Source organism: Lagopus muta, chromosome 1 (genome assembly GCF_023343835.1).
Source record: "Lagopus muta isolate bLagMut1 chromosome 1, bLagMut1 primary, whole genome shotgun sequence".
NCBI lineage: Eukaryota > Metazoa > Chordata > Aves > Galliformes > Phasianidae > Lagopus > Lagopus muta.
Window position 1 is genome coordinate 49,288,537 of NC_064433.1, and position 18,219 is coordinate 49,306,755.

The following is an 18,219-nucleotide window of genomic DNA, read 5'->3' on the forward strand; positions in this document are numbered from 1 at the left end:
GGCACCATAAAACTTAACCAGCGTTTACGCCTTACTCTAGAGGCAGCTGGATGAGAGGCGGTCGTGGCCTGAAGCTTCCCACTTCTCCAGATACTTAATATAGACAAGTCTCTTTACAACACATTACTGCATCCTGAAATCCTCTTCAAGCAATCATGGCTTCAAGGAGGAGAGCAGGTAGCTTTTTTCAGTTTATTCTGTTTTCTGTAATTTTCTTCAGCCATAACATTCCAAGAATCTAGTAATGTTTAACACAGTATCGCTGAGAACCAGGAAAAATAACAAAGGTAAGAAGGAGCTTTTGAGGAAGGAGAGGTAAGGAACTCATTCCAGTTTAAGTCAGAGGGACACAAGTTTGGTCCAGTACCGAATACCCAGTAAAGCACAGGTGCTATAAGCAGAATATTGAAGGTCAGAAATAAGACCAGAGACCTCTTGAATTCCTCTGGCATTCAGTGAATTCCCACATCGTTTTTCTTCTCAGACAAAACTTGCAGTAGAGAATGACTTGCGTTTGCCAGAGCCTACATACAGTTCACAAGCAAGCACCTACAGCCAAGGACCTGGAAAAGTAAATCACAATGGCTGGTAAACAAGCTTGTGAGAAGGTACAGTATTAGGACAGTTAGACATCACTAACTGAAAGACAACCACAGTTAGATGCAGCCCAGAAATTCCATGGTTTCTCCCTTTCAAATCATTTTTGCCTGTTTGTTCCCCAAATTACAGTACTCTGACAGCAAGGACAGCCTCACAGAATTCTTTGAACTACCTGTGGAGAAAGTTTAAGAGAAGATGAATTAAGAAGGGAGCGGGCTCAGCTCCCCTTAACCTTGGCTCATCAGTAAGTCACACATGAATGACAGGCAGCACCAAACCCTGCTCTTTAAGCAGCTGGCAGTGCTCTATAAGGGCTCATCAAAAGACAGTGATAAAGCAATCTTGTCACCATTGAGTGTTTCTCAGTAACTACACACAATGGACGGAGTCTTGATTAAACAGCGAGCAAAGATTTGAAAAGCCCATCTGGAATCAAAGTGGTGTAAGCTCTGAGGGTTAAACACTGTAGACCATCAAAATAACGTGACAGCACAAGCAGACTTGGTTCAATAAGGCTTTTATTATTTTCCTGTAACCAGAGGACTTTGCTGAATGTGCCTAAAGTGTCAGCTCAATTTTCCCACCCATCTTGCTTTGGTATGGAATCAGTGCTGGTCGAACCTCCTCCTTTAGGAACTTTGCCACCTGTTTAAGAAAAGGGAAGAAGAAAGTTAGTAGAAGAAAGATGTTCCCTTCTCTTCCCTATTCAGACCTGCTTGCCTCACTAGGGTCTGTTTCACAGAGGCACTGAGTATCAGCTACATCCAGAATCATGTGTGAAGCCCATAGGGCAGAAAGACAAGGCAGTCAAATGAAACAAGGTAAGTGTGTGTCTGCCACAGTAGTAGGAACAGAGGTATGAAATATGAGTACACAGGATGCAGGATTAAAAAACATAATTGCATAACAACACCTAAAACCTGTAGCCTCTTTACCTGCTGAGGAGCACGTCCAGTGAAGGAGGAAGGATCCAAAAGGCTGTCAAGGTGTTTATGGATGGGGCTGAAGTAAGGATCAGCACGGACACGGGCAATGAAGTCATTATCACCCCCTTCCTGTTTCACAACAGCAGCTGCTTGCTGGGAGAGAACACGGATCTTCTCATGGCAATCCTACAGGAGCAGGGGGAAGAGGAGGGAAAAGGAAAACATTCAGTCCCTTGTTATTCACTCTCACATATATCCTGCTTGTGCAGGAGGGGAAACATCAAAGCATCCTGCATTGGATGGCACACAAATGAGACAGCTTAGACTGTAGCATCTTGTATCACTATACGAAAACAAGATTTTCCTGATCCTTCTACATCTCTGCACTTTGAGGCTAAAGAAGTCTGAATGATATGCATGTTCCCTGTTCAATCACCCCACAAGCTTACGGCAGTAAAACCCTTCACACTTTCTCAGACTCTCCACATACTCTTAGGATTCACTATGGAATTTGTTTTTCCAGTTGTTCCATTCCCTACTTGCACGTTTTTTTCTGACGACAGACTCTAATTGCTGTTCCCAAGATATTCTATGAACTACAATGGAGGAATTCCTTATTCACAAATAGTCATCCCTGGCACGGAATATCTTGAGAGAATAACAATCTACAAACTTGGGGAAAAGGAGAGGAGAGGAGAGGAGAGGAGAGGAGAGGAGAGGAGAGGAGAGGAGAGGAGAGGAGAGGAGCTGTCCAACTTAATCAGCAGTGAACTATGTAAACCATGGCTTACAAAAGGACAAACAGATTGAAGGGAAAAAAGCACACAAATCCGGGGGTCTTAAGACATTCTTTGCTAGAGAATCTTCGTATTAAGACTGACAAGGATTAAGACTGACAAGAGTCCTAATTGTTCTAAAAGACTTCCCCCCACCTTTGACTTGCTGTGAAATCCATCTGTAAAAACAAGGAAGCCCAAATGCCATTGAGGACCACCCACAAGACCAGATGCTGTCATGCTGGCACTAAAATATTTATATGGTTGCATTTATAGTCAAGCAGGAGTCTTCTCAAATGCATTATCCTTGAGCAATCTTGGTTTAGAAGGAAAATGATCTCCTATTCCTTGTTTCCTCTATTCAAAGGCCATCGTGCTCCAGCACTGACATGCTTCAGGCAAACAGAGCTGTTTAGGATGTTTGGGGGAGGGAGCTGTTCAGTGGTGAGGAAGGCAAGTGAGTTTTTACGCTATGATGTAGGAAAGCCTCAGATTTGTCCTCAGAAAACTTTGTTGTTACAGTTTTCAGTGCATAAAAACAGAACATACTGTGAAAAAGAACAGCTTTTCTAAGTGTATTCAACTCTAAAGACTTGTAATTAAAGAGCACCGGAAAGAAAGGTAAGCCAATAACAAACACAAACAAAATTAGCTTCTCAATCTAATTAAATAGACTGTTTAGGTAAATACAGGATGCTTTAGAAAGAGAACCAGCTGAAAAGATAAGAAAACTTTTACACAGAACATGAATCTTAGTATGTTTAATTAGGAAGCTTACTGACGGACACAGTGACAAACATCACAGGCACAAAGACAGGAAAAAGGATGTTTCCTAACTGGGTGAGCTGCCAGAAGTGCTCCAGAGAGCCACAACCACAGATCCTACTCAAAGCTTCTAGGAAACCCTTCTGTTATTCCTATATTGCAAGTTTCACTTCACCTTTTATGGGAAACAATTATTGAAGGAAATGTTATAGTCTCAAGGTGAGAGAAAATAAGCTAGTTTTGTAGGATGTGAAGTTTATTACTCGTTTCAAACTGAACTTTGAAATTAAATGATAAGGAACTATAATCTGTGTCTGAACCTATTTGCTAAGGAAAACATTTCTTATTTCTGATTTCAATTTGCTTGGACACAGAAAACTGAATGAAGGACCATAAACAATAAAAGCAATAAAAGGCAATATACTGCACTAAGGAAGTGTGATACAAGAACAAATGTTTTTGGGCTTACTTGCACTGATTCATTCCTTTAATATAAAGGTACCCCACTGCCAACAGGCTCCATTTGAAGAAGTCTGGCCTGCATTCCAAGTTCCCTCAAACAATTACAGAAGAAAAGTGCCTGCTAGTATCTCATGTAATAAAAATAAATAGGTCTCTCTGCCCTCCAGCACAGACAGCCAGATTAGCTCAAACATACAGCATTCCTAACAGTAAATAAGGATCTCTACAACTGCTCTCTCCTCAGAGAGCAGAGTCTGGCTTTGCAGCACAGGTGTAATATTAATAACTCTGCGGGAGTAAGGGGAGAACAAAGAAAGGGGAGATGTTCAGGAAGACAAAAAAACAGCAGCTTCTGTTTGTTAAGAGTGAGACATCAGGCAGTGAACAAAGGTATTTTGGAATTCATCTGTACCTGACGATTGCCCCCTGCTTTCACCATTGCCATGATGATATTCTCTGTGGCCATGAATGGCAGCTCCTGCCGGATCCTCCTGTCAATCACCTTCAAACAAAGACAGCAGAGTTACAGGAATTCTGTAGGCAGCTGGGACTCCTGGTGAGCTTTTTCCTCTGCCTTTAAATCCCTAGGAAAGATAATTTCTCTTTTTGATTTTAGCTCTGGAAATCTAAGCACAAAGCTACTAGCTTGAAACTGTACTTGGGAATGTTAGAGTGGAAAGGGTGTACAACGAGGTTGTTGTTATGCTGTTGTTTTTTTAAAACCTGTGGATAATTTACAGGGCTGATAATTTACAGTATGAGACCTGCGTTGACAGTCGCTTTTGATGGTAAATTCTGCAGGTTCATGGTGCAGTTCAGATAGAAGTGCCCCTTTTAAGAAGTTTGGCTTTGACAAATACCATTGTGTATCCATGCTGCAAGCAGTGAAAACACAAAGCAAAAATTCAGAGACTGTTTGAACAAATAGATAGGAATATAATCTTTGGGAAGATTTACTATTTCTCTCTGCCCCCCCACCCCCACCCTCTGCCTTTTTGGCACAGCTGCAGTATCATCAAGGATGCAACTCTGCATATGCTATCTAATTACTTACCTTTGGATACACTACGAGTCCCTCGGAGATGTTCTGCAGTGTACTCAGGATGATATCAGCTGTGAGAAAAGCCTCAGCCAGGCACACACGCCTATGAACACAGGTACCCAAGGGCCCCGGTTAGCAATAAAGGTCACGTTCAAGTCTACCACAAGTTCAGCTCTCCAGTTTCTGCAAGTGTCTCCAGAGAGCATTACAGAGACCCTAATGCTTGAATTGTTCTCTTTACGGGTGCTTCTTGCTGCTTAAAGGTCACAAACAGGAAAGCTAAATAAGAGCTACCCATCTTGAGAGCTACTGCTGTGAGAAGGGAGCTGCTGGGTCACTAGAGATGGGGAAAGAGAAGATGAGAAAGCACAGAGGCACACACAGAAAGCTCTGAGATAATTCAATGGTAACACAGCTAGAAAAGAGGGCAGCAATTTACAGAGCCAGCAACTACCTATCTTTCCCCAGGTGCTCTGCACTGCCTCGTCTACTGATCCTGCCCTCCAGCAGGAAGACTTGCTGCATGCTCATTCTGCGCCTGGCTTCGCTCAGCAGGGAACTTTCAAAGAGGTCCATGTGTGTGGTGGGGGTTTCTCTAAGAGATCAGTTCCTGATCACTCAGGAGGCTCCTGACAAAAAAGGAGGAAAAAAGGAGAGGGAGGAAAGGAAAGCCATAAGGGCACTAAGCTGTATCAGGCAAAGGGCTCTGGGTCACAGCACAGCCAGTACAGCATCACCCTCCTGTGACAGCAGTACCTGATCCATTCTCAACTGTGATCTTTTAAAAAAACACTTGCACTTCAGTCCTGTGCTACGTTTAAGGTTCTCAGTTCTATCATACCGTTTTGAAAAGGTTGCTCTGTCTGCTGTTTCACAGGTCATTCATTTGCCTTTTCTCTGTCCTGCCCTCCCTTCAGAACACGTTAGCTCTGACAACAGAAGTCCGAGGCACAAAGTTTTCTATATCAAGTATGGAATGAACAAATGACCCTTTATATTAAATGAAGTGAAAATAAATGGGAAACATTCCAATAATATTTCTAGACTTGGCAACTACTGGGAAATGAAACCACTGTTATCAACCAGCATCCAACTTCTTAAACGTTGTATTTTACTCTGCCTACGCAGCTCTTTCCTTAGCAAGACAGGTAATATTAGCAGCTGTGGAGTCAAGTCCTGTTAGAAAAATACATTCAAAGGAAGAAGACTACTTTGAAATATCAAAGGTAAATACAAACTTTATGCAAATTTAATATTAACTGCTAGATGAATGAACTGAACGCGATTGCTACTATTTAATTAATTATAGATAACTTTGGCTCATCTCAAAATAGTCATAATGAAGAATCACAAAACAAAAACATCGCTCAGCAAACTTTGCTAGAAGATGTGCACAGGTTTCTATAAGATTGCTTAATAATGGTTTGTGCTCACTCTTTAGGATCTAAATTACTTCTTTTAAAGAGCACTTCACAGAGAGATGAAAATAAGTTCCTTTAGATTAGTGGGAGGGTGAAGGGATTACAAAGAAACTGTTGCATCATTCAACATTTTGAGTTGAAGAAGAGTAGGGTCAAAAGCTGTGTTCAAAACAGGAATGAAAACTAATTTGCAAAATGTGAGATGTCATGTGCTGTAACGGCACATCCTTAAACCAGATCAATCAATCACCTGCAGCCCTCTTCTCTCTGTTGGATTGCTGTGCAAAAAGATCTTGACTTACAGAAAACTAACAATTTTCATTTGATCTTTGAGAGAAAACCAGTTTGTAGTCTCTAGATTTCATCAACTCTGCTTTACATCGGGACGGCAACCCGTGATTTTAGTGTAAAAACAGTCCGTTCCAAACATATCAAAGGAGCTTCTTGCTCAAGGTATTCTCAAACTGCTGCATTGCACGAAGTACACAAACCTGTTAGCACTGTCATCCAACGTTCGCTCAAACCACTGCACAGAAGCTGTTTGGAGGGGATCCAGGACCAGAGTCATCAGGTGCCGAGCCAGGCTGCAGCACCGCTCCGAGCGCATTGGATTCCTCTTGTAAGGCATAGCACTTGAACCTGTGGAAGGAGAAAGAGTGATGGGAATGGGGCAATAGAGATGGCGCACTCAGGAAGATGCAGGTCCTGCCCCGGATAAGAAAAGTCAAACAATGGTTCCTAACATGCTAGAGCCTTAAAATATGATAGTTTTCTGAGGACAAAATGCAATAAAGAAAGTGACAACATCACACTTCTTCAGATTAGAAACATCTAAATGTGGTGGGAAAAAAAGTGAGAAGACATGTTGCCACTGTACAAAACAGCAGAAGCACCTCCACATGAAAGGAACAGATGGACGTCAGTTGTAGCGCAGCGCTTAGCAGCATCTCTCTAGGATCATGAGAGCACTGTCTTTGAGAGCCACATAGTTCTACTGATGCCTTTTGCTCTAGTGAAACCAAGCATAAGATGTAGATCAGTAATACTAACAGACAGGGCTATGGCTTCAACTGCTGACTCAATCCTATGGAAACATTCAGGGTGCCAGAGCTTTCTTCTAGCCAACATCCAAAATTATGTTTCCTTCTCTCCCTTTTTTTTTAAAACAAGCATTAGAAACACATAATTGCTGTTCTTCTGGAAAGGGCTTTACCGTTCTAAATTTGTCTGTGTGTAAATAGGCAACAAAACGTGCTGAGTCAAGCTGAAAACCTACAGTTCCTGTTAGCTTCATGAGGAATGGAGAACACTGAGTTCTCTTTAGACCCGGTTGTCTTGTGGGCAACGAGGAATACATGACTGCTTCTTCTCTTCCCAAAACCCAGAAAGTGAAGAATACAAACACTAAAATCAGGTTAATTATTTAATATCCAGAGGTCTTTGGTTGTTTCCTCTTTTTCTTTTTTTTAAATAATTCAATACACTAAAAACTTTACACCCCAGTTAATTTAAAACAACTTCTTTCAGTGACATTTCTAAGTTTGCTTCAAAGGCTGCAGCAGCACAAACAAAAGGTCCATATGCTGTCCCAAGAAATGCCAACCATCCCTTACCAATCTGGTCTTTCTCAAAAGGCTCTTCTATCTCCTTCAGGTTGGCCAAGAGACGAATGTCAGTACAAATCTAGAAAAAAGCCCAAGAAATTAACAAACAGAATCAAACCGACACAGACCTCCTGTCACTGTTTGTGCAGAATTGTTTGCATTTGTGTCCAAGATGAGAACTTGGGAAACAATGAAAAACTGCCACTACAATCACGCTTCTTGACCTGAAAATCCCAAAGTCAAGAAAGCATCAGCAAAAAAGTCCCTCCACTGTATCAGAATACAACAGGACCCCAAAGCAGGTCCAATGTTTGCAGGGAATGGTAAAGATCAGGAAGAAACACTGAAAAAGCATAACAGAAGTTATGTGATTAGCAAACATAGATAACGACTGCTCACTGAATCAGCCAGCTTGTAGAACTAAACTAGAATGCCACAGAGCATTTTAGCCCAACAGAAGGACCAGGGAGGGAACAGAGATAAATCAACGAAAAGAATCCACAAGGACAGCCAGAATAACACTAAAATCAGAGATGCAACTGATGGGGAGAAAAATGGAGAAATTTAAAAACCTCATATGCACTGGGAAAGACATTTACTCTACTTGGATCAATTTAGCACAGATTAGACTAATATCTGGTCTTTGATATCTGATGCCTAAGCAAGGACCCAATGGTGATTTACGTGATGTCAAAGAGGAGCTGAACAACAAACATCAATTATTATTTCCCAAGGTAAGCGTTCAGCACCACAAGCACCTTTTCTTGTCCTCTTTCCTGCTGTATATGCACAGGGTGCTCACCTTGTGAACAGATGCCCCCAGACTGGCCAGTACAGACAGGACTTCAATATCCACCTTGCGACTGTAGGTCTGCCCTGTGACCATGTATGATCTAAAAACAAGCACAGAAGTTGAATGCTTCAGATGTTAAACTGGATGAGAAGACTGAGAGCAAGATGTGACAATGGCTCTTGAAGTGGATGACAATGCCATTATTTTGCTCCGTTGACATGTTTGGATTCAGGCTGTCAGCTCTTTGGGTAGCATGCACAAGGAGAGACAGTGAAGCAGAGGAAAAGTGGACAGCTGTGCTTTAAAGAAGTGGCCTGGTTAGGAGATGGAGCTCCCCCCAGAGAGCCTCAAGTGGGAATGAAAGACCACGAGGGAAGGTAAAATCAACAGCAGCACAGATGTCAGTTTGGCAGTTGATAGATTCTGAGCCAACACGGACAACAAGAGTCAGATTTTGTTAACACCACATTTAGGTTACTAAGCATTCTTGGTACGTACCGCTTAAATCCTGCCTTTGCAGTCACTAATCTGTCCAGCTCTTCAACCTCAGAGGGACAAAAAACAAAAACAAAACAAAAAGAACCTCAGTATTCAATGACCCAAAAAGTATTTGATGCCAGAACCTCCACGTGCCCCTAAAGAGAAAAGCACTCCAGACAGGAGAATATTTCAAGGCTGAAAGTCTGCTCTCTGGCTGACTTACTTTACTATGGTCTCCCTCGAAGAGCTGCAAGAAGCTGGCCTGAGTGCCAGTGGTGCCTTTCACACCCCGAAAACGCAGGTCGTCCCGAGCTCGCTCCAGGTTCTGCAGGTCCATGCACAAGTCCTGGATCCACAAGCAGCAGCGTTTCCCCACAGTGGTGAGTTGTGCAGGTCTGAAAACAACCGAGAACAGAAATCATTCCTTGGTGATTTGCACAACTCCAAAAAGACCATCCTTAGCTGATGAGTCTACTGTTAAGATCCCTCTGACTCATCAGAGCAGGAGTTAAAGATTTGCTACCTATGTATCACTAGTCAATTACACTAGACTATAAGATTATTCTTTTCAGGAAAAAAAAATTTAATATTGATGGCTTTTTTCCAGAACTCTGTCAAATGGAAAAGCCTTAGTTGGTAACAAATAACACGAAGTGGAGGGTCCACTCCCAGGCTCTTTATTTCTGCTCCCCAGCCACAGCTACCAGGATCCAGCAGCCAGCTCGGCAGGAGCAGTTCTGCAGGCAAATGGCACCCTCTAGGGGCCCGGCCCGGCAGGAGAAAGCAGAGAGCTGGGAGGAAAGCACAGCGAGTGCAGCACCACTACCACATGCCCTAGTTGCTCTGATGTCAAGGACACAGAGGGCCTCCAGCGTTTTAAAGACTTCACAGATGAGCAAGGTGCTCCGATTAAGGTCGGGCACAGACAGCAGAGAAGATGTGGAAGCAGGGATGTGCGATCCAGGAATAAAGAACTCTGCAAGTACATAAGCAGCAAGAGAAGCCAGGGAAAATGTGGACCTGCTCCTAAACAAGTCAGAGGGCCCTGCTGACACAGGACTGAAAATGTCAAGGTACTTGTTGCCTTCTAATATGGTTTTCACCAGTAGGACTTGCCTTGCATATACTTCTTTGCACTCTTCCTAAAATTCAGAGTGAAGCAAAGACCAGACACTACTTCTCTGAAAAGCTTTCAATAAAGAGGGACCAAGGACTGAAGCTGATTGATTGAACAACAGAACACATACAGCAAGATTATTAATCAAGAGACCTGATCTGATGCTCCCACTCTCCTTTGGCAGTAATTTTAAAGCAACGGACACTGATTCTGTCATGATCTGTGCTTAATTTCCATGGGTCTGTTGTTCCATGTCACCAGGATAGAAAATCCAAGCTTATAGTTTAAAGCCTCTAAAAGCAAACCATCTTCATGAATTAGCAGATTAATTACTTTCCCCAACAACAGACGAGTCCAAATCTTGCTGTATTTTGACTCGGGAACTTGCCTACAAGCAGTAATGCCAATAGCATTGCACAAAAAATGAAATTTTCCAGGGACAGAAAATGCCATTGTCTAGTTGAAAGGGAAATTCTTCCTTTTTTTTTATTCATATAGAGACATATGAAAACAGAGATCTTTTAGTCATCATCACTTGAGAAGAAGGCTTTAGCACACTGAATAGCTGTGGTTTCCTTCCAATAACAAACCTTTCTAAGATGCAGTGGAATACAACTGATGGGAAAACAAGCATTAAGAATATCTGACAGGCTTACTGCAATTCATAAATCACACCTTCTGAAACAACCCACAATTTACATCTATGTTAACAAGTTCCTTATGGAGCTCTGTTAAAACAACTGCTGACAGTATTCAAAGAAAAGTCCAATTTCCTGATGTGAGGCCAATGATAGCAACACACTCCTTTTCTGAACCACCACCATCTTAATGTCCTGCAATGCCAAATGCCAGAGATCAGAGATGGTAAGAGAGAAGGGAGAAAGAAGAAATAGTAGCAGGTCAGTCTATCCAAAGCACAGCTGAACAAATGAAAGCAAAGGCTGAGAGCTACTTACTGGTAGTGAGTGAAGCCCAAGGTAGGCAGGTCAGCGTGTGCCTCAGCAAAGTCGGCCAGCCGGCTGATCACCCTTGCGAGCTGGTGGATGCAGGGAGGATGGAAAAGAGGTGGAATGAAAAAGGGGTGGGGTGGGAGGAAAAAAAAAAGAACAAAAGCTGGCAGGCTCAAGCATAACATTGTGAGAAAAGGGGGACGGAAACAAGCATACAGTCATTGAACATCTCTGTCTAACCAGACAGTATGGTGCCCTTTATATTGCCAGGGAACACACACAATTTCTACTTGCTAAGGAAATCAAGCATGGGATGATGAAAGCAGCTGGTCTTCAGCCGAAGCTAGTCCAGTGCTCACACCCAACCCAGGCTGGTTTACTCCTGAATATTTCCTTCAGTCCTGGTCAGAAATAAAGCTGCCTGGGGTGTAATGGACACATCTACAGTCCAGGGAAAACTGGGTGCCAAGACATTCAGGCCAGCTACACTCCATCTACATTGAACTCAGAAAGTTGTATTATATAGCCTCTTTAATGCTGATGCACTCCTGGTGATGTAGTTACATGGCTGCCTAAGCTTAACTTGAAAGCAATACAGTTGTTTTCTGAGACTGATACGTGTGACACAGACAAGCTGCTAGTACCTAACAAAAGATGCTCACAATTCCTGTGATGAGCAGGGAAGCTTTAGGGAAAGACTTGAGAAAAAGGAAGATACTGTTCACTTGCTTGAGGATAATCTAAGTAGCCAGCTCTCCTCCTAGCTCCTCAGTGAGGCCTAAGAAAATCCAGGCTGAACACGTGCTATCCACAGAACATCAGCACTGCCCGCTTCTGAGACGCTGCACAATCACCTTCTCACCTTGGGTAGCAGCAAGTTAAACCCATCTCGGAGGACAATCAGATCCTGAAAGAAGCAAAGAAAGGAAATTTGGGCCATGTCTGACAACCAGCCATTCAGCCTGAAGGAGCAGACAAGGACCTCTCTCAGCAAGAACACAGAAGATCAAATACTTTGCCTGCTCCAGAAGTCTCTTCTTAGAACAAGGCATCAGCTTTTATTCCTGCACCTAAACACTGCAGGGAACTTGTTTATGACAAAAATGCTGGATCCATCACTGTTCCTACTATACTATCCATAGGGAGTCATACTGGCAGCAGAAGACCTATTTCCAGTAACTGAGCATAATGATTATTTGGAGATACGCACGATGCACATGACAGATTAAATCACTGAATCAAAGGAGAAAACGGTGGCACTTAGTGGGCTAAGGGTAGCAGAAGAGCGAGGTCTGATCACGCATCAGTCCCACCTTTCCTCTTTTCAGTCTCAAATACAGACAGGTGCCAAATGACCTGGGGAAAGGAGTATTAGCTAAAAGCCAAAGAGATTTTCAAAGGAGTAAGTACAAATAATCATGCAGCAGCTTTCTTGCAGAACAAAAGAGGATACCAAGTTGCAATGTCTTAGATATCAGGGAGCAGCAATATGCAGAAGTTTTAGTTTGGGCTCAGGTTCAGACAGGTTTTTCCTGACGTCTGACAGTTCTGCAGAATGGGGGCACTTCCTTTTTTATTCAACACATTTATCCATTCTATTGAAAAGCTTTATCTACCCCGAATCAATGCTGGTGCCCCAGGCAACAGCTGAAAGCCCACGGGCTGCCAAAAGTTGACTTATTTTGTAGGCCAGTGAACTCTTGTCCCGCTGGCGTAACTGACAGCTCATGTGTGTCTGCATACATTTTCATTGTGAATATCTTATCTCCTTGAATGTTTAACATGCAAACAGAGCTCAGGGAACAGTAAATTTGCAGGTAGATGTTGCTTCATATCAAAGGGGAGAAGCCACAGAGGAGCCCGTCTTCCTAGGGTACGTAGGAAAAAGGGTAATCACGTTCAACAGGAAGACTGATAAAGATGTCTGAAAAAAAATAATCAATTGACTATTATTTTATAAGCAAAATGCTAAAGAGCTATTTATAAAGAACTGCTAAGTGAGAAACTGCATCTTTGTTTTGCCCCAAATGAAAGTCTTATATTACCGTGTTATCCCCTACATAACAGGAAGTTGCTCCAAGGTGAATGATGGCTGCAGCTTTGGGACAGCAGTGGGCAAAGGTGTGAACGTGTGCCATCACATCATGGCGCAGCTTCTTCTCTTCTTCCGCTGCCATCTTGAAGTCAATGTTGTCCAGATTTGTTTCCATCTCCTTGATCTGCTCATCTGTGATGGGAAGCCCAAGTGACTGCGAAGGAGAAAGAACTTTAAGAGGAAACTCAAATTTGATACAGGCGCTGTTTAAATAATTTACTCCCTTGTGACAGCTCATGGAAGCACGGCAATTGGGCACAGTCAAAAGTTGCAAGAGAAAATGTTTCATTCTAGAGTTCTTCAAACCCTTCCAGTAAGGCACAGTTCAAGATTAGATGTTCTTCCTGGGCTTCACATTTCCCTCAATCACAGAACATCCCTGTGTCAACTGCAAACATCAGACATACAGAGAAAAAGACTTAAAAAATAGCACACTTTTAACTTCTTTCAGTGAAATTTACCATTTGGGTAAAGAACAGTTCAGCTACCAGGTGACAAGATAGCTTGTGTCAGGAGGAACTCTGGCAAAACAACTGCAAGCATATATGGTGTGCTTACAACAACTGCTCAGAACATATGGAAAGCAAAGGCTGTTTGCACCTTTCCAAAAGCCCTAAAATTCATCTCAGCCTGAAACTGGGATCTGGGAGAACTAATTCCCTGATCTGGAAGCACGAGACAAATACTCCTAGTTTGTCTTTTAAAATACTTGTTAAACTTTTTCTGGAAGCTGTTTTAAAAACAGAGTAAGATATTATCAATACTGGTATAAACCTTACACAAGCTAATTAAGATGAGCAACATGTCTCTTTCTAATATGGTGAGTTTAAAAGTCTTGCAGTGAACTTAGCACTGCTGCCTTTTCTATGTTAAAATGCTACTATTCTGCACAGCAGTAATTGCAATTCTCCAACCAGGAAGCTTTAATGATACAAAGCATTTCAAAAGCTCATTCTATTCAGAATCAAATTGACTAAAAAAGTGTTTGCACATGTGGAATCTGGAATTAGAGAAAATAGCAAGGGAAGCAGATAAGTCTTCAGGGTCTTCATCAGGTAATTAGCACCCAAACAACTTAAAATACCTTGCTGCAAGCGTAATGACACAACCATGAATGTCCAGATGAGCAAGGGGTAGCAGCTGGCTCCAGACTGCTGTCTCTGAGGTGCTCAGATACAGATCATAACTGCCTGGAAGCCCATAGACAAGACATCAGGCAACAGTCTTATGCTAACAGCTCCTGTATTGTTCACATGTCCATGAGCTGTTCTGAAAAGCTAAAGATGGTATGTGCTTGCTGGCAGCCACAGAGGAAGAAATAATCTCCAAGAAAAGAGACTGTCACACCATCAGTACATGTAAGATAGGAGCCAACGCTGTGTCCTCACGTGTCCACAAACATGATGTGATGCCTCTTCCCTATGACCTCCTGTCAATATTGACAGTACCTCAGAGAGAAATCAATCAGATGTCCTTCAAATTTGTCCACCTGAAAAAATTAAGGACCCAAGTGACATCATGACGTTTCTCCGAAGTGCCATAAGTCAGTGGTGGGCTTTCTGCATTGTGCTTTTAAGGTGCAGTTCCTCTAAGGCTGTTCCAACACAGTGACGTGATGCTGTAACAGCTCTGATCATTTACTCCCTCCTATAGCAAGAGGTCAGAGCAAAGCAGATGTGTGATACAGAACATCTCTGACAAACAGAATAAGAACACTGGGCTGCACATCTGACGAAGAACATGCCAGATAAATACTCCAAATTTATAGGGAAAAGAAAAAAATTGAGAACAACTGCAGGTACTTATCCTTAGGAGAGGAAACACTGAGATTCCACATGCGCAGAACACTACTGGTTGGGTCAAAGCTGTGGGATGTCTACTGGAAAGAAGAGCTCCATTAATTTTTTGCTTGTCTTTCAAAAAACTTATTGTCAGGTTAGGAGCTCAAGGCTCAAATTAAAGAATGATGTGGGAATGTTGTAATACAAATGAATTTACCATTAAAAACAACAACAAAAAAATTAGAGTTTGGAGATGCATATGAACTCCCATGCTTTAGCTCTTAGCCTGGACTTCAACTAGTATTAACTAGGAGAAGGTGAGTTGAAGAAGCTGTCTCCACGTGCTTTGCTGATTCTCCTCTTTCAAACTCCTGGCATCACCTGCTATAAGAAACAAAACGCAACCTGGATTGTCTGTTTAACCCAGTATCTAGTGACACAATCTTTCAGCTATTTCACATATTCCAAGTGGGCACACTGAAAAATTTCTCCAATGAATAGGGTGGGTATTGAAACCACATACCTCACCTTATCCTTCACCTAAAGCTTATAACTAAATCGTACGTTCTCTCTTTTGCTACTACCCTACAGCTTGCAGAAAACTTATTGTTAGGCTTTTCTACCATTCTGATTTACTACAGGAAGGCTGCTAGGGTGACTGGAGAGGCAGGGCACAAACGTCTTGAAAGACAGTGAAGATAATTACTGGCGTAAATGTTGCCCATGGTTCATTCATTGCATTATTATTATTATTATTATTATTACTTTACTGTATGCAAAAAGAAATACTATGCATTTTTAATAACAACCTCAGGAAATCACTTCTGATTGCACCTATCACAACCTGCCCGCTGACAGAGATGACAGGTGCTGAGGAGTCGGCTCTTTCAGGCCAGATCTGACTTCAGAAGACAAACTCCTCTGGAATGAGGAGACAGATAAAAATAGCGGCATCCTTCCTCCCACTTTGAAGAGTGTGCTTTAGAGACTGCACTGTCTGCCTCAGCTTTCTGGGAGCAAAGCCGTGGTGGCAATGGGAGGCAAAGCAAGGGGCAGGAGACACGGGAACCTGAGCTCAAGGCCTGGGAGCAGACACTAAGAACTTCTCACTGGTTCTTCCAGCAGCTTGCTTCCTCCTGTTAGGTCCGTCACTGTACTTCAGCATGTAATGCTTCACCCGAGCACAACACAGCTGTATCGGAACAGCTCCAGCTTCCAACACGCTGCCTTTGGTGCAGAAGGAAAACCTCAGCCGCACCGAGCACTGCTTGCTCATCCTCCAGCACCGCGCTTCCCTGCCCTCAGGCCAGCAGTGACAGCTCGGCCTGGAGCCCGCCTCGCCTCTGCACACCGCTACTGAAACACGCTAGCTAGGCACAGTGTGAGAGCTGTCCCATCACAAGCTTTTGCACCTTGCTTTTATTTGCGGCAGCACTCGCCCGCCTTTTCACTTTCAGCACGGGGGGCTGAGCGTTCTGCTCGCTCGGACCACGAGCCACCTCAGCGCACATCTGCGGCGGGCAGGGCTGCCGAGCGCGGCTCTTTCACAACCAGGGGAGCGGGAGGGCGGCGTGCAGCGCGAGCAGCGATTGGCTGGGGCCGGCAGGACAGCCGGCCTCGCGCTCACACACCCCATCGGAGCCCCTTTTAGCGGTTACGCTTCTATTTATTTTGGACGAGGCGAAGGTCGCCTCGCCGAGCTCATCCCGCACGGCGCGGCACCGGCTCAAGGGACCCGAGGCCGGCAGCCCGTTCAGGACCGCAGTCGCAGCGGCCGCGTCTCGGCGCCGTTACCTTCTCGGCCTGTGCGAGGTAGAGCCAGAGGCGGCGCCAGGTTCCGAACTTCTTCCTCTCGCTGAAGTTGAAGGCCATCTCGGCGCTGGCGTACCGCGACACCAGCGGAGAGCGGTAGCGGGCCAGCGGGTCCTCCTCGGCGCAGGGGGTCGCCATGACGGCGGCTCGGCGGAAGGGGGGAAAGGGGACGCGCGCCGCCGGCAGCGGGGGGATAAAGGACGGGAGCCCCGCCTCGCCACCAGGCCCCGCCCCCAACGCGGTGCCCCGGGTGGGTGGGAGGGGCAGGGAGACAGCGCCGCCTGTCGGGCGGAGGCCGCGGCGCGGGGAGCAAAGAAAACGCGCGGGAAGGCAGAGGATTAAATGCTTAGCAGCCAAACACATTTATTAGTCTTTTTCTTTTTTTTTTTTTTTCTTTTTTTTCTTTCTTTTTTTTTCCAGGAACCCAAAAATATTTTGTAGTTATAATGTAAGCAACTGAGTTGCACATAATACAATCATATCTTTCAAAAAAAAAAAAAAAAATTAAAATTAAAACGAAACAACAAAAAAAAAGCTGTTTAAAAGCCCAAAAAAACCTTCAGAAAACTTATATATGTATTACACCATCTCTCAGTTTCAATGAAATGACGACGACTTATTTCCTTATTACTCTTGTTACACTCCAATAAAACATCACCCTTTTTGTTTGCTTTTTCTTTTTCTCTTTTTTTTCCTTTTTTTTTTTTTTTTTTTTTTTTGTCTAAATCCAGCATGAGAAATACAGTACCTGCTATGGCAAAAATACACATAAAATGCAACATTTCAGCTTATTTGTACATTAGTAGAGTTTAAACATTTTATTGTTGTTGGTTTTTTTTTTTTGTCTTTTTTTTTGTCTTTTTTTTTTTTTTTTTTTTAAGTGAACCAGTGATTTTAAGTACCACTATACTAAAAGTAAAATAAAAATATAGGAAAGGAGGAGAAGGGGGGGGGCAGCCAGCCATACAAGAGCACCTGCTAAAGTGCTGAGTTTCTGTGTCCATGGAGAACCCTTCGGAAGGAAGTGTGGTGCCTGGGGGGTGCGAATGGAGCGGCCCGGCCCTGGGTGACTGACCGTGTGCCAACCGACCCCACTGCGTCCCCCTGCCCTGCCTCTGCTCTGTTACTGCACGTGGGGAAGGAGGGGAGAAGCAGAGCGACGGTGAGAGCTGAGCAAAGGAAGCTGTTTCAAGTATAAGAAAACAAAAACAAAAACTCAAACACAACCAAAAACACTTATAGGTAACTTGCAAGTAGCATCAATATACACAGCTGCTATTCTTATTATTATGATGTCTGCTGCTGGGGGACAGTGTTTCAGGCAAGAGGACTGAGCTGTACCTTCCTGTTACCTAGTTATGTGCAAAGTAGAAAAGCTGCCTTTTCTCATCCAGCCAGTTTGGACATCACCGATTTCTGCTCTGCAACCTCCTCCCTTCATTCTGCCTTTTTCCCCCTCTTTCTCTGAAAAGAGGAAGGCGGCACTGCTTTGCTGACAAGACAGATGAAATGAACCTATTTCCCACTCCTCTCGACACACCTTCTCCCACTGCCAGTCTGCAGCGAGGAGAAGCTCACCAGACACCTGATGCCCA

The 18,219-nt window shown here is 43.6% G+C and overlaps 1 protein-coding gene across 1 annotated transcript; it reads right to left on the minus strand.

The window, feature by feature from the left end:
* Nucleotides 1-1,100: 1,100 nt before the first annotated feature.
* ADSL (adenylosuccinate lyase) lies at nt 1,101-16,827 on the minus strand. Its single transcript, XM_048929389.1, has 13 exons — nt 16,607-16,827; nt 12,982-13,185; nt 11,799-11,843; nt 10,943-11,022; nt 9,093-9,264; nt 8,888-8,934; nt 8,399-8,489; nt 7,606-7,675; nt 6,484-6,631; nt 4,584-4,674; nt 3,942-4,031; nt 1,536-1,712; nt 1,101-1,245 (listed from the first exon to the last, which is right to left on the minus strand). The coding sequence occupies exons 1-13, from the start codon at nt 16,760-16,762 to the stop codon at nt 1,159-1,161; spliced, it is 1,458 nt and encodes a 485-aa protein (XP_048785346.1). The 5' UTR covers nt 16,763-16,827; the 3' UTR covers nt 1,101-1,158.
* Between the last annotated feature and the right edge of the window lie 1,392 nt (nt 16,828-18,219).